The sequence below is a fragment of the Paroedura picta genome, chromosome 3 (genome assembly GCF_049243985.1).
Source record: "Paroedura picta isolate Pp20150507F chromosome 3, Ppicta_v3.0, whole genome shotgun sequence".
Lineage (NCBI taxonomy): Eukaryota > Metazoa > Chordata > Lepidosauria > Squamata > Gekkonidae > Paroedura > Paroedura picta.
Window position 1 is genome coordinate 156,283,310 of NC_135371.1, and position 13,002 is coordinate 156,296,311.

Here is a 13,002-nt window from a genome sequence, read left to right on the forward strand (position 1 = left end):
TCTGGGCTTACCTGGCGAGAAACCAAAGACGATCCCAGGTGAGCAGTAGTTCATCATTCCATTTACAGTAGGCCCAAAAGATTTCGCTCAATCTAGTAGTGTATAATGTCGTTGTAGGAATGCCAGCTGCCAGGGATGAACTACAGTGAAGGTTGGGAGCCTTCATGCTTTGCTTGTGAGTTTTCCCAACCAGCCAGTGGTGGATACACACTTTTCTTGGATGCTTTAGGATGCTTTGGTCTGATCCTGCATTGAGCAGGGGGTTGGACTAGATGGCCTGTATGGCCCCTTCCAACTCTATGATTCTATGATTTTATGATTCCAACTCTATGATTCTATGAACAGACCTTCCAGAGGGAGTGGGAGATGAGACAGGTGTAGGGAGGGCGGTCCCCAGGTGGGATCTGGGGTTCCCCTGGAATTATAGCTCATGTCCTGCATGTCTGCTGCCTTAGCACTCTGCGCCACAAGAGGATGGCTACCCCCGGCCTTATCTAGTCTTGGCCTGAATTAACCAAAAGAACCGGTGTAGTGCAGCAGTTAGGGTGCTGGGAGACTCAGAGTCAAATGCTGACTCGATCGTGAAGCTTGCTGCGTGACCTTGGGCCAGTCCCTCTCGGCCTGCCCTACCTATGTGGACGATTGTTGCACGGCTAAAATGTGCGTGGGCATGCATGCGCATGAAGTGTTTGTTTAATGAGTGGATCAGCTCCCTGCTTTCAAAGTGCAGTCTCCATTCAAAATGTTGTACGGCTAAGCGAACAATTTGCAGAAATGTGCCTCCTCTGAATAACAACCATAAAATGTCAGAGCAGCAGAAAACAGTTTATTATCACCATTATTTCTGGGGTTAATAAAAACCTTTCCCTCTGTTTGCTAAGTTAAATAGGCTTGACTAAGCAGCATATGTTCTCCTTCAAGCATATATTCTCCTCCACATGTCACCCGGCGTGAACCTGCTCTCTCCAGGAAGCATTTGGTGATAATAAGGAGATCAGCATCTGCAGGAAGCAAAATATATTGTCTGCCCATTATTGGAAAGGGACAATTCCAGATATGCAGAGTCTTGTTATCAAACAAGAGGAACAAAGTGGAAGGAGAGCTGCCAGAAGTGTAGCTTAACTCGGTGAGATATTTTCTTTCGCAATGACAATGGAGTGTTGGGTGTCTGAGGAAGATCCATCTCCCCCCTTCTGACCCGCTTGGTCTTTGGGGATGTACTTGACCACAGCAGAGATCAGCTTTCTTCGGAAGTTCTTGCTCAGGAAATTGTACAAGATGGGGTTGACCACACAATGGAGCAGGGTGAAGCAGTCTATGACATCGTAGAAGAAGTAGATGAAATCGGCCAAGTAGCATTCGAGCAAGATGCCATCCAAAGAGGTCAGGATCAAAACCAAGTGGAAAGGCAACCAGCAGATCAAGAAGACAAGGATGTAGGTGTAGATGAGGGTGCAGTGCTTTCTGCTCTCCGGCTTGTTGCTACGCTTGATGTGTCTGGCGGTCAGGACGTTGAACACGGCGATGATGGCAAAGGGGATGACGAAACCCAGAATGATGGTCACGAGGGTGATTGCTATGGCCCAGTTATCATAAATCTCAAAGGGGGCCATGAAGATGCAAAGTGGTTCGATAGAGTCCAAGACCTCCATGTGTGCCACCTCAGGCAAAGGGATGATGGCGGCCAAGGCCCATATGCAGCAACAGGCCACCCGTCTCACCCAGTGCTGGTTTTGGTGCCAGAAGTGAGAAGAAGTCGTCAAGGACACGTAGCGGTCGACGCTGAGGCAAGTGAGGAAGAAGATGCTGCTGTACATGTTGGCGAAGTAAAAGTAGTAGGTGAAGCGGCAAAGGAAACCTCCCCAGAGCCAGGTGTAATCAAGCATAACTTCGAGCATCCAGACAGGTAAGGAGAGGATGACTCCGAGGTCAGCGATGGCCATGTTCAAGATGTAGACGTTGACCAGGTTCCTGTGACCTCGGGTCTGCCAGTTGACCCAGATGACCAAGAGATTCTCCACCAGCCCAACCACAAAGATGGCGAGGTACAGGACAAAGAGGAAGACCCGCTTCACGTTGAAATCCAACCCCAAGTCGCAATAGAAGAACGTTTCGTTGAGGAGGTGGGTCAGCTCGGTCATGTTGTGGAGCTCGCCCTGCGTGCTGAGAAGCGAGGGGAAATCTGGAGTGCTCATTTTGGGCCGGGTAGTTCAGCTGCGAGAAGAAGGGAAGCAGAGTTGAATGCTAGTGGACCAAGGGCGGAGTTTTCCCTTTGTTCCGGAAGAAGGATAAATGTTCAGCCCTGGAAAAAACGTGAGTTGCATAACTTGTTAGCACAGCAGATATTATGGGAAAATTTTTTGATAGATTTCAATGTGATTTTCCAAACAGTGTCTAAAGCAGCCTTTCTCAGCCTTTTAACAATCGAGAAACACTTGAAACATTCTTCAGGCTTCAAGAAACCCCAGAAGTGGCACACTCATGTAGAATATAGTTGGGAAGCAGAGCTGTGGACACGCCCACCTGGGGCCTCTCCCCTTCCCACCTCTCCAGACTCATCACTGGCCATTTGGGGAGGGGAAGCGCAGGTTGACATGACCATATATGGTTTTTATCAATCTATTAGTGCTTAACAAATTGGAAAAAATATTAAAAATTAATTAACTCCCACTGATTCAGGAAACCCTTCCAGGGCTGTCAAGAAACCCCAGGTTGAGAAAGCCTGGTTTAAAGCAACCAAAGTATATAAATAACCAAAGTATATAAATAACAAGTAAGCCCAAACTGAAACAAGGGTGCGGAGCATGTTTCAGACGGTAGCCGCGTTGGTTTGCAGTAGAACGGCTAGATCTGAGTCCAGTAGGACTTTAGACACCCACGGGACTCTGGAGGTTTGAGCTTCTGAGAATGAAAGCTCCCTCTAAGTTGTTCCTGGACTCAAATCTCACAATGCCGGAAAGGTTCCCAAAAATGCAGCGAAAGGTTTCAACTTTCCTGCAAAATGACAAGAAGAATGACAACATTTGTGAATGTCTTTTCATTTGTGAATGTCAGATTGGGAATAGTCAGTTTAAGTTCCCGGCCCCAAAGAAGCATGCCTAGCCTCAACCAGGGCCAGAGCCTTTTCGGTCCTGGCCCCAATCTGGTGGAATGAGCATCCAGGTGATCTGCGGGCCCTGCGAGAGCTTTCAGCATTCCGCAGGGCCTGCAAAATGGAGCTCTTCCACCAGGTCTACGGTTGAGGCTGGGGCAGTGGGGGAAGATCGATGGGGCCCCCCTGGTGTCAAGCTGCAATTTTGATTATGTCTCTCCTCCCTCCTCCCTCTAGAGCAGGGGTAGTCAAAACTGCGCCCCCGCAGAGGTCCATGGACTACAATTCCCATGAGCCCCTGCCAGCACACGCTTGGAATTGTAGTTCATGGACATCTGGAGAGCTGCAGTTTGCTCCCAACCCCCGTACCAAACTATCCTTTTAAGGTAACATTATGGGGCTTCTTAACCTTGACATAGCTTAAGGCCTTCCTTAGCGTGTCGTTAACCTGGCCCCCACAGCCACGGATGTCTATTAAAGGTGAAGTTTGCTCCCTACCCTGTCAGAGCAGAGGGCATATTTGCCCCTGCCCCCACAAGGCATGGGGCATGAGGTGCTTTGGGGGCAAGGCTGGACGGTTGCATTGTGGGTACCAGTAGGAAGGTAGTGGAATGGCTCCTTGAGCCACCTTTCTGCCATGGTCCCTGTGCTCCCTGCCCCCTGTCTGTTTGGTGGTTCCCTATAAAGCTAAGGGTGGCTCTTTAGCAAATAAGGGGTCAAATAAGGTTACCATCCTTTTTTCAGTTTTACATTTGCACGATAGACAGAAATGCACTGTGTCTCCCTACTGGTGCCCACGCCTGCTAAATATCTCCCTGAAACCAAGAAAAATCACAGCGGCAGAGTTATATTAGCCTTGTTGCAGCACAAATGATAAAGAATCCAGTGCCAATTTATAGAGGAGCCTATTTATGATGGGATCTGCTTTCCTGGACCCCTTCGTTTGCTCCATTGCATCCCAAAAGCTTATCCCGCAACGCATCTCTTACATGAGCCATTATAGAGTTGCAGATAGAGTGGCTTCTTCCGCACACATTGGATAATGCGCTTGGCAGGTTACCGTGGATGAGCGATTGGGATGTGAGTGTCCTGCATAGTGCAGAGGGTTCGACTAGATGACCCATGAGGTCCCTTCCAACTCTATGATTCTATGATTCTATGAAAGGTAGCTTTTCTGGTTTTGCACATGAAAATCCAGCTCTGAAAACATTATCCGACATATGCAATGTACACAGATGTGTGCCTAGTGGGACTAGGATCTGTGGAGACCAAGCTTCTCACTCCTGTTCTGCTAAGAAGCTAATGGGGTGACATTGCTCAAAGTGCTGTTTCTCGGGGACTAACCATGCAGTGTGCTATCTTCGCATGCCTGGGTCCCATCACGCAGTTGTGCGGTAGGCGTTACTTGCTTTGAAATGAATTACCAAGGACGTGGATCCTGGTTTGGATCAGAGTGAGTGGAGAAAGGGGGCTTAAACTATCCCCCTGCACCACTTTCCTGACCTTGAATGACTCAGGAAGCTGCTGTTGATTTGTTCCACCGGGGAAACCTACCATCTACACGCATACTGATGGGCCGGGAATGCAAACATTTCTCCAGCTGGGAAACAGGTTGGGGGGAAAGCACAGTGAGGAAGTCTTAAGCCCCCTCTTGTTGTGGCCCAGGATGAATCAGGTCCCCACATCACCTGGGAATTAAGCTCTGGGCACGGATCTCCTGGAGATCGTCTCATTGACAGGACCCCTGGAAGACACTGGAAGGACACAAGGCCCATGTATTGTAGAGTCAGCCTCTGAGCCTTTCCTGCATCACAGGGCTGTTGTGAAGATAAAAAGAGAAACCAATACATACACTGCCCTGATCTCCTTGGAAGGAGAGTAGGGTAAAGATGTACTAGACAATTAAACTGGAGTTGCAGAAATCCTGCTGGTAAAAAAGAAAAACGGATAGCTCTCTTCTCAGGTAAGTTTCATTTCCCAGCACCCACCTGTACGGTAGAAGTTGTGCATGAAACTGGGTCAGGAACCAAAAAATCTCTTTGAAGGGACGTACCACAAAGAAACCAGTCTCCGGTGTCTGAGCCCCCCCTGCTGTCTCTGTTGGGCTACTGCAGCTGCTGCTTCTGATTTTGCCATTTACCTGCACGGGGCTCCTCCTGGCGGAGTTCAGTCAATAAAGCAACAAACCAGAACGTGATTCGGAAGCTGTTAAGCCCCCAATGTTAGCTCCGAGATCAGTGTTAACTTTTTGTTAGCCATTGTGTTTAGCCCTGTCGCCTTCAATGAGCAGGTGTGTGGACATGTATGCGCGTGGCCTTGTGGTGTTGGACACGTTTAGGTAAATCCAGAACAGACCAGTTGGCTGAGACCTCTCATAAGGCCATGGGAGTGTCCTGCATAGTGCAGGGGGTTGGACTAGATGACCCATGAGATCCCAACTCTGTTATTCTATGATTCTGATTCTAGGCGAGGTCCTATTTTCTGGGATTCGCTGAGTTCCTCCTGGGCAACTACTTTTAACAGTGATTCTGGTCCGGACTCCTGTGATGCGGGGAGGGGTTCCTGCCTCCCCCCTGCACTGTTTCTCTGGCCACCAGGTGCCATCTGGGGTTGGAAAAATGACACAATGGGAGGCAAAGCCCATGGCACAGTGGTCCTGACCAGAGTTGAACTTCTGTAGTGCTGTTTAGAGGATTTCCCCTGTGAGAACTCACAGGTACAAGTAGCAGAACATCTCTTGGTGGCCTTGGGCACACCATCCCCGGGTAGCGTCTTAAGGATTGCATGGTTAGTGACTGGCCTCAGTCACTTCCCTGTTTATCTTTTAGCCTCGCCTGCCTTACAAGGTTGTTGTTAGGAACAAATAGACTGTGCTAAGGTCCTTAGGCGAGAGAAATATTATGTGTTTATCCCCACCCAAGGATCTTAGTGCAGCCCTTAATCAAAGTGCAAACCCTAATCAAAGATTATTTAAAAATAAACAACATATAGCGAACAGTTTAGTAAAATACATAAATATTAAAACATGTACTTTTGCCACTATGACACATTTTTTAAAAACCCCAGCAGTGCTGCCCTGCTGTAAGGGTTCCTTCACAGAATACTTTATTAGGTATTGATAGCATCCTGGACCATTTAAAAAAGCCTTCAAGGGATTACAAGAATAGTTGCTTTAGAACTATTTAAATACTAAAGTCTTCTGGGCAGACGTATCAAGCTTAAACCGTCCATCTAATGTAACCTGACCTCTTTGTCTATTTCAGCCTCTGACTGGATGGGGCATTTTTCAAATTTATTTTTTGAACACATGTTATTTTCGACTACTGAACGCCATCCCATGGTGTTTTTACGTCTCTGGCGTGTTCTTAGGGCCTGTCTTAGTTTAATGATTGATGATAATAGCTGCTGAGAGGCTGAGAACATAAATCGTGGCTGGGATTTGGGGGCACCTGCCAACAACTTTCCCAGGAAGATGTTCTTAGGGCCACACTGTTAATGTGTGATGCTATAACCTTTAATCAAATTAGCTTATTAGCTTATTAATAATAATTTAAAAAGGGATAAAGAGCACTTGGAATGCAACAGCAGCCTCAACTCTGAGAAATCTCTACAGTACCTTGCCCATTCGGATGGGAGAGGCTGGGGCTGAAATTGCCTCAAGAGTATTTTATTAAAAGTCACTACCAATAACATTTGAGAAATGAGAGGGGAAAATTTGAGAAAAGAGAGGAGAACAACAGGGGGGTGCTGCTGCTGGATGTGCTGGGCAGGCCATAATGTCATCTGGATTCCCCGTAAGCACGGAGTGTGTGAATGTGGTCTAGCCTAGACTAAATGGTTAGTGCTTAAGCATTCTGTGGATCGCAAAGAACAAATAATCTTCTGTGGATCACAAATAGGGACCCCCCTGGAATGCAATAATTAGGGCAGAGAAGTGAGCCTAAGACACACTGACATGCTGAATTTTATTAGGGCCAGCCAAAATGACCTGAACAGGATGCAAGCTTTTGAGTTCTGCAGAGCTTTTCACCCGGCTGGATTCTTTTTTAAAGGGAAGGGAGATGCCTCTGTTTGGACCTTCAGGCCTTGAACTGTGTGAAATGCTGAGCAAGTTTGCAGATTTAAACAGTACTGATGTCAGGTTTATGTGTTAGTTTTACAAACCCAGGCATTTATACTCTGACTGGTGGCAAGGGCATTTCCTGTCCTGCCAAGGACATCCTGTATACAAAAAGCTCAATTTGTTGAGCTTTAGCTTTCTACTGTGCATTAACAGCATTCATTCAAATGCCTCAAATGAAGACCAAAGGTAGCGTTTGTACTACATGTAAATTTATCTCCCACTGTCCTCCCCTCCTGCCAAGATCCTTTAACGAGGGATGCCACTTCGTTATGAAGTAGAGATTTTTGAGTTGCAAAGTCCATGCTTTCCTATTGAGCTATTGTTCCCTGTGACATTTCCTCCAAGCTGAGACTCTATGGTTGAGGCTGGACCTGGTAGTTGGGCAGCTGGGCAGATGAGTAGACAGAACTAGAGACCAATAGAGTCTCCACCAGCCAGCCATCGCTGTGTGTGATTACCTGGCACTCTGAGTCCCCTCAGCTCTGGATAACAGCTGGTTGGAATTGTCGCTGCCATGTTGTTGTTTTTTAATTTAACGGGGCAATCAATTATATGTTTTATGGGGTTTTTTATCCGTAACCTGCTGTGAGACAGGTTACAGGGAGCAGTGGGAGATAAATTAAATACATAAAAATTATTATTATTGCTGTTGTTGTTGTTTGAAAAGCTCCCAACTGGTATGAATTGACAAGGTAACAGTATTAATATTAGTATTAGTGTTAGTAGTGTGTTGTAGCCCAACCTGAAATCTAAGCAGGGTCGCTACTTGTGTGGGAGACCACCTGCAGGGCAAGGCCATAGCAAATCACCTCTGCTTCTTAATTGCCTTGAAAGCTCTTATGAGGTTGCAGTAAGTCGGTTGTGACTTGCCGGAGAATGCATATATAGAGATGTTGTCCTGTCCCTTGAAATGTGGAGGCTTTTGAGTAGCTTGGATCTCTTCCTCCAAGCAGGAATCAAAAACCTCCCCTGGAGTTGTGGCTAGGATTCTACACAACAAAAGCGGAATCCTGCCCTATCAAAGAGAAGGTATTGTCAATGCAGGCTGCAAGTGAACGGTAGATGAAAATTTGCTTCCCACTAGAGCAATATTTTTGGTATGGTGACCCACAAGTCCAAATATACTTGGCATGGTGACCTTTGGCACCCTAGGCAAACTATGACCTTGGCACCCATCAAGAAGAAGAAGAAGAAGAAGAAGAAGAAGAAGAAGAAGAAGAAGAAGAAGAAGAAGAAGAAGAAGAAGAAGAAGAAGAAGAAGAAGAAGAAGAAGAAGAAGAAGAAGAAGAATTGGTCTTTATACCCCACTTTTCACTACCCAAAGGAGTCTCAAAGTGGCTTACAATCGCCTTCCACTAGTTCATCATTCCATTTTCTACAGTGGCTATCCAGATGTTTTAAGAAACCAATAAATATCATACGAAGGGCACAGCTGCCCCCAGGACGAGCCCCAAGCAAGTGGCATTCCGACATATGCAACCTTTCAACATGGGGGTTCCTCTCCTGTCTTTGACTGCTCTCTCCTCCCGGTTGGCTCGGATGCTGCTTTCCAGGGTTAGATCCTGGTTGCCAATGTACAAAAAAAACAGCAGGCCAAAAGGCTGGCCGAAGATCCCGACCCAAGGTTGGGAAACACTGCAAACCTACGGTGTGCATTTTTAAAAACCAGTCTCCCTGCCATCCGTGGTCGAGCTGGCTTGCCAAGTTTTCAAAGCCATATCCAAACGTTCTGTACCTGGTTACCGGAGGAAAATTTGCCCGGAGCTGTGATCCGACTGACTTTAGCTTCAGAAAAATCGCCTTTGGGCAGACCTGCATGGAAGCACATCACTGATGTGGCAGGCTGTTGCAACAAAAAGCATGTGTCATCTGATGAGAGAGAAACCGTATCGTTTCTCCAGGGCATCTGGAGGAAGGAAGAGAAAGTCCCGCTTCTTAAGTAGAAGGAAACCAGGCATCCTTCATACCAGCACCTCTTCAGGAACCAGTTGAACTGAAAGTGAGACTGTCGGGTTTAGAGGAAACAAGTGAAGTCTGGGCTTACCTGGCGAGAAACCAAAGGCGATCCCAGGTGAGCGGCACAGAAGCGCTTCTTGTCCTCAGCCCCTCCAGTTCAGTAGCTCTGCGGGGCCTATGGTGCCGTCCTTTCAGGAACGTGTGTTCACCACGGGCTAGCTTGCCTGATGCCTTTTCTTCTCCCTGCCTCCCTCCATACAGGAAATGAGCATCATAGCTTATTACCCTGAAAACACAGCCTGGGTGTAACGGGATCTGTTTAACCCAGTTCTGTCTCTTTGGTAGGGGGCGTCCCAGTTTAGCTCAGATGGCCGGTCACCAGGGAAGGAAGCCAGGCCAGCAAAAACTCTCCAAGAACAAAAGAGGATACAGCTTTTCTGAGACCCATTTCCTCTCTTGGTCGAGCAACCAGCAACTTAGAAAGGCAGCCCACAGTGATAGAGTGTACCGACAAGGTACCCAAAGAGTTGCCGGGAGGGGGAGGGGGGGAGTTTTCTAGGAACTTTAAATTTTGATGCATCCAAAGGCATTTCCTGGGACTCCAGGATCTATTTTAAACATCATCTCTTGTGATCATTTTTTCTCTGTAAAATAGGCGTAAATAAAGAATCATTGTACATTTTATGTAGTCTTTGGTCTCTCACCATGGATCATGTCCAGGCTACATTGATAGAGCAATTAAATGTCATTCCTCAGTCGCATTCATTTCACCCCCAGCTTTCTGTCCCTCATGGATTTTGACCACAAGTAGAAAGCAGGGAGAGAAACAGCCGGGGAGCATTTCACTCCCTGCTTTTTGTTCACTGCCAAAAGCTGTGGCAAGCGGCAAGCTATGGGTGGAATGTCTTGGAGCCATTTAGCCCCCTGCTTTCTGCTCCCCGACGCTTTTCACGGTGAGCAGAAAGCAGTGGTTTAAGCTTTAAATGGCTCACGAGCTGATACAAACCAGTTTGGCTTGCACACCGGTCTATCGTTTTGTGGTTCAGCCACACACCACAACCTGAACTGAACCACCAAAATGTGGTTCGTGCCCATCCCTAGTTCCATTCCTTGAGATCTTTCCATTGGACCTGGCCCTTCCTTTGACGTGTCTGCATTCCACTTTATAGCGAAACTGATGGGTCTGAGTCTGGTATGGAACCTGGGGATGAACATGAGCCACATTTTGGTGGTTCAGTTCAGTTTGTGGTTTGTGGCTGAACCCAGGCACACACCCGTGATGGGGAGAATCCCTAGCAGCACCAGTTCTTGAGGTCTTTCCATTGGACCTGGCCCTTCCTTTGAAGTGTCTGCATTTGTGTGAGGTGGATCCATGGGGAAGCTGTGATAACTTCCCTGTGGTAGAACAAGGACACAACAGTCCTGAGGTTGGGAAGTACACGCGGTATCAACCAGGGGAAGCATTGCCATTCTCGTTTTCTTGGTGAGTGGTATGAAATGAAAGGTTAAGAACCATCGCTTTAGAAGATGTGCAAATGGACCAGATGTTAATGGCATGGTTGATATTGTCACAGGACCGTAGGTATGGGGACAGATTCAGCACTATGGTTGCAAATCCTGTGTCAGTTGTGATTTCTCAGGATTGTTCTACCCATGGATCCAAATGAGGCCACTGGTGCATCGCAGAGAGAAGAGAGGCCTATAGGTAGAAGCCGAGGAAGAGTTGTGCTAAATTTGTAACAGTAGACTGCTATGAAAGCTTGACAGGGCCAGGACTAGACACACCTGTGTTAATCTAAGAAACACAATCTACCTGAGTGGTGTAGTGGTTAGGAGGACTGACTTCTAATCTGCTTTGATTCCCCGCTCCTCCACATGCAGCCAGCTGGGTGACCTTGGGTTCGTCATAGCACTGGTAGTGCGGTTCTGACCAGGCAGTCCTGTCTGTGAAAAGCAGAGTATAAAAATCAACTCTTCCTCCTCTTCCTCTTAGAATCATAGACTTGGAAGGGACCTCCTGGGTTATCTAGTCCAACCCCCTGCACTATGCAGGGCACTCACAACCCTATCGCTCATCCACTGTAACCTGCCACTCCCTTGAAAACCCTCTTCCTTTTCCTCTTTCTCTTCCTCCTCCTCCTCCTTCTCAAACCTTATCAAACACAGTCTTAAAAAAAAGAAATTTAAAGATTCTCAGGTTGAAATTCTGCAGTTTGTTTCAAGTTTGCTTCATTTTTCTCTTTGTCTGGAGCAGATTCATTCAGAAGAGTTTAAAAAAAATGTAATGCTGTGTAGAGCCTCTTGTGGCGCAGAGTGGTAAGGCAGCAGAAATGTTGTCTGAAAGCTTTGCCCATGAGGCTGGGAGTTCAATCCCAGCAGCCGGCTCAAGGTTGACTCAGCCTTCCATCCTTCCGAGGTCGGTAAAATGAGTACCCAGCTTGCTGGGGGGTAAACGGTAATGACTGGGGAAGGCACTGGCAAACCACCCCGTATTGAGTCTGCCATGAAAACGCTGGAGGGCGTCACCCCAAGGGTCAGACATGACTCAGTGCTTGCACAGGGGATACCTTTACCTTTACCTTTAATGCTGTGTAAGACTTGAGGTGCATTAACATAATTTTTTTTTTCACAGTCAGAGTAGTTCAGCAGTGGAATAGGTTGCCTAAGGAGGTGGTGAGCTCCCCCTCACTGGCAGTCTTCAAGCAAAGGTTGGATACACACTTTTCTTGGATGCTTTAGGATGCTCTGGGCTGATCCTGCGTTGAGCAGGGGGTTGGACTAGATGGCCTGTATGGCCCCTTCCAACTCTATGATTCTATGATTCTGTGATTCTATGATTCTGTGATTCTATCGGTTATCGTTATCATCCCTTGAAGGATTGTTCGACTGAGAGCCAGCGTGGGGAAGTGGTTAAGGGCAGCGGCCTCTAATCTGGAGAAGTGAGTTGGATTCCCCACTCTTCCTCCACATGCAGCCATCTGAATGACCTTGGGCCAGTCACAGTTTTCTTGAAGCTCTCCCAGCCCCACTTGCCTCACTGGGTGGAGGGGAGAAGAAGGGAAGGTGATTGTACAGTGGAGATTCCTTCAGGTAGTGAAAAGCAGGGTATAAAAACCAGCTGTCTTCCTCTTCCTCCTACTATGATGGTTTAAGGCAGTGGTCCTCAACCCCTGGTCCGGGGACTGGTACCGGTCCGTGGATCAGTCGGTACTGGGCTGCGGCTCCTCCTCGGCCTCCGCCCCAGCTGCTGCCTCGGGGGCTGCCGTGCCACTCTGCTGCCGGCTCACCTTTGGTGCTCTCTGGCGGCTGCCATGCCGTGGCACTGCACAGTTGCTGCTGGCAGCGCCCCCCAGCAGGCGGCAGGAAGTCAAGAGCGCCAGCAGGAAAGCAAGCGGAGCAGGGGCTCAGATGGCGGCAGTGACATCCCTCAGCAAAAGACTACCACCCCCCCGGGCCTCACTAAAATTGTCAAGCGTTGACCGGTCCCCGGTGATTAAAAGGTTGGGGACCACTGGTTTAAGGAACCTCCATGCTCAGAGGCAGTGGGGGCCAATTGCCTTGAACAGCTGCTACATTCAAGCCCTGCCAGCCAGGTGCTGGGGGGAATCTGGTTGACCACGATAAAGAACAGGCTATTAGAATAGACGACCCTTCAGTCCACTACAGCAGAGCTTAGCCTGTGTTCTTATGTGCTCCCAGTCTGGCAGCTCCGGAGCTCTGGTCTGGAGGGTTGAGATGGAAGGCATCAAACCTTGGAAGCTAGAAAAAGAGTGCCAGGATGCTCCCTCGTCCTCCAGACACACCACCAAGGGTGGCATGTATGTATTGGAGC

The 13,002-nt window shown here is 48.0% G+C and overlaps 1 protein-coding gene across 2 annotated transcripts; it reads right to left on the reverse strand.

Annotated features, from left to right (window-relative positions):
* Positions 1-806: 806 nt before the first annotated feature.
* Positions 807-9,552, reverse strand: ACKR5 (atypical chemokine receptor 5). 2 transcript variants are annotated; one of them, XM_077328879.1, is made up of 2 exons: positions 9,259-9,552; positions 807-2,214 (listed from the first exon to the last, which is right to left on the reverse strand). In XM_077328879.1, exon 2 carries the CDS (start codon positions 2,193-2,195, stop codon positions 1,119-1,121), a length of 1,077 nt encoding a protein of 358 aa, XP_077184994.1. In that variant the 5' UTR covers positions 2,196-2,214; positions 9,259-9,552; the 3' UTR covers positions 807-1,118. The 2 variants fall into 2 exon arrangements, with proteins under 2 accessions (XP_077184994.1, XP_077184992.1); XM_077328877.1 differs by having other exon boundaries at positions 807-2,302; positions 9,259-9,548.
* Positions 9,553-13,002: the final 3,450 nt, after the last annotated feature.

What these genes read in the sequence shown, in the direction of transcription:
- ACKR5 (XM_077328879.1), bottom strand. Translation starts at nt 2,195, where the DNA reads ATGAGCACTCCAGATTTCCCCTCGCTTCTCAGCACGCAGGGCGAGCTC.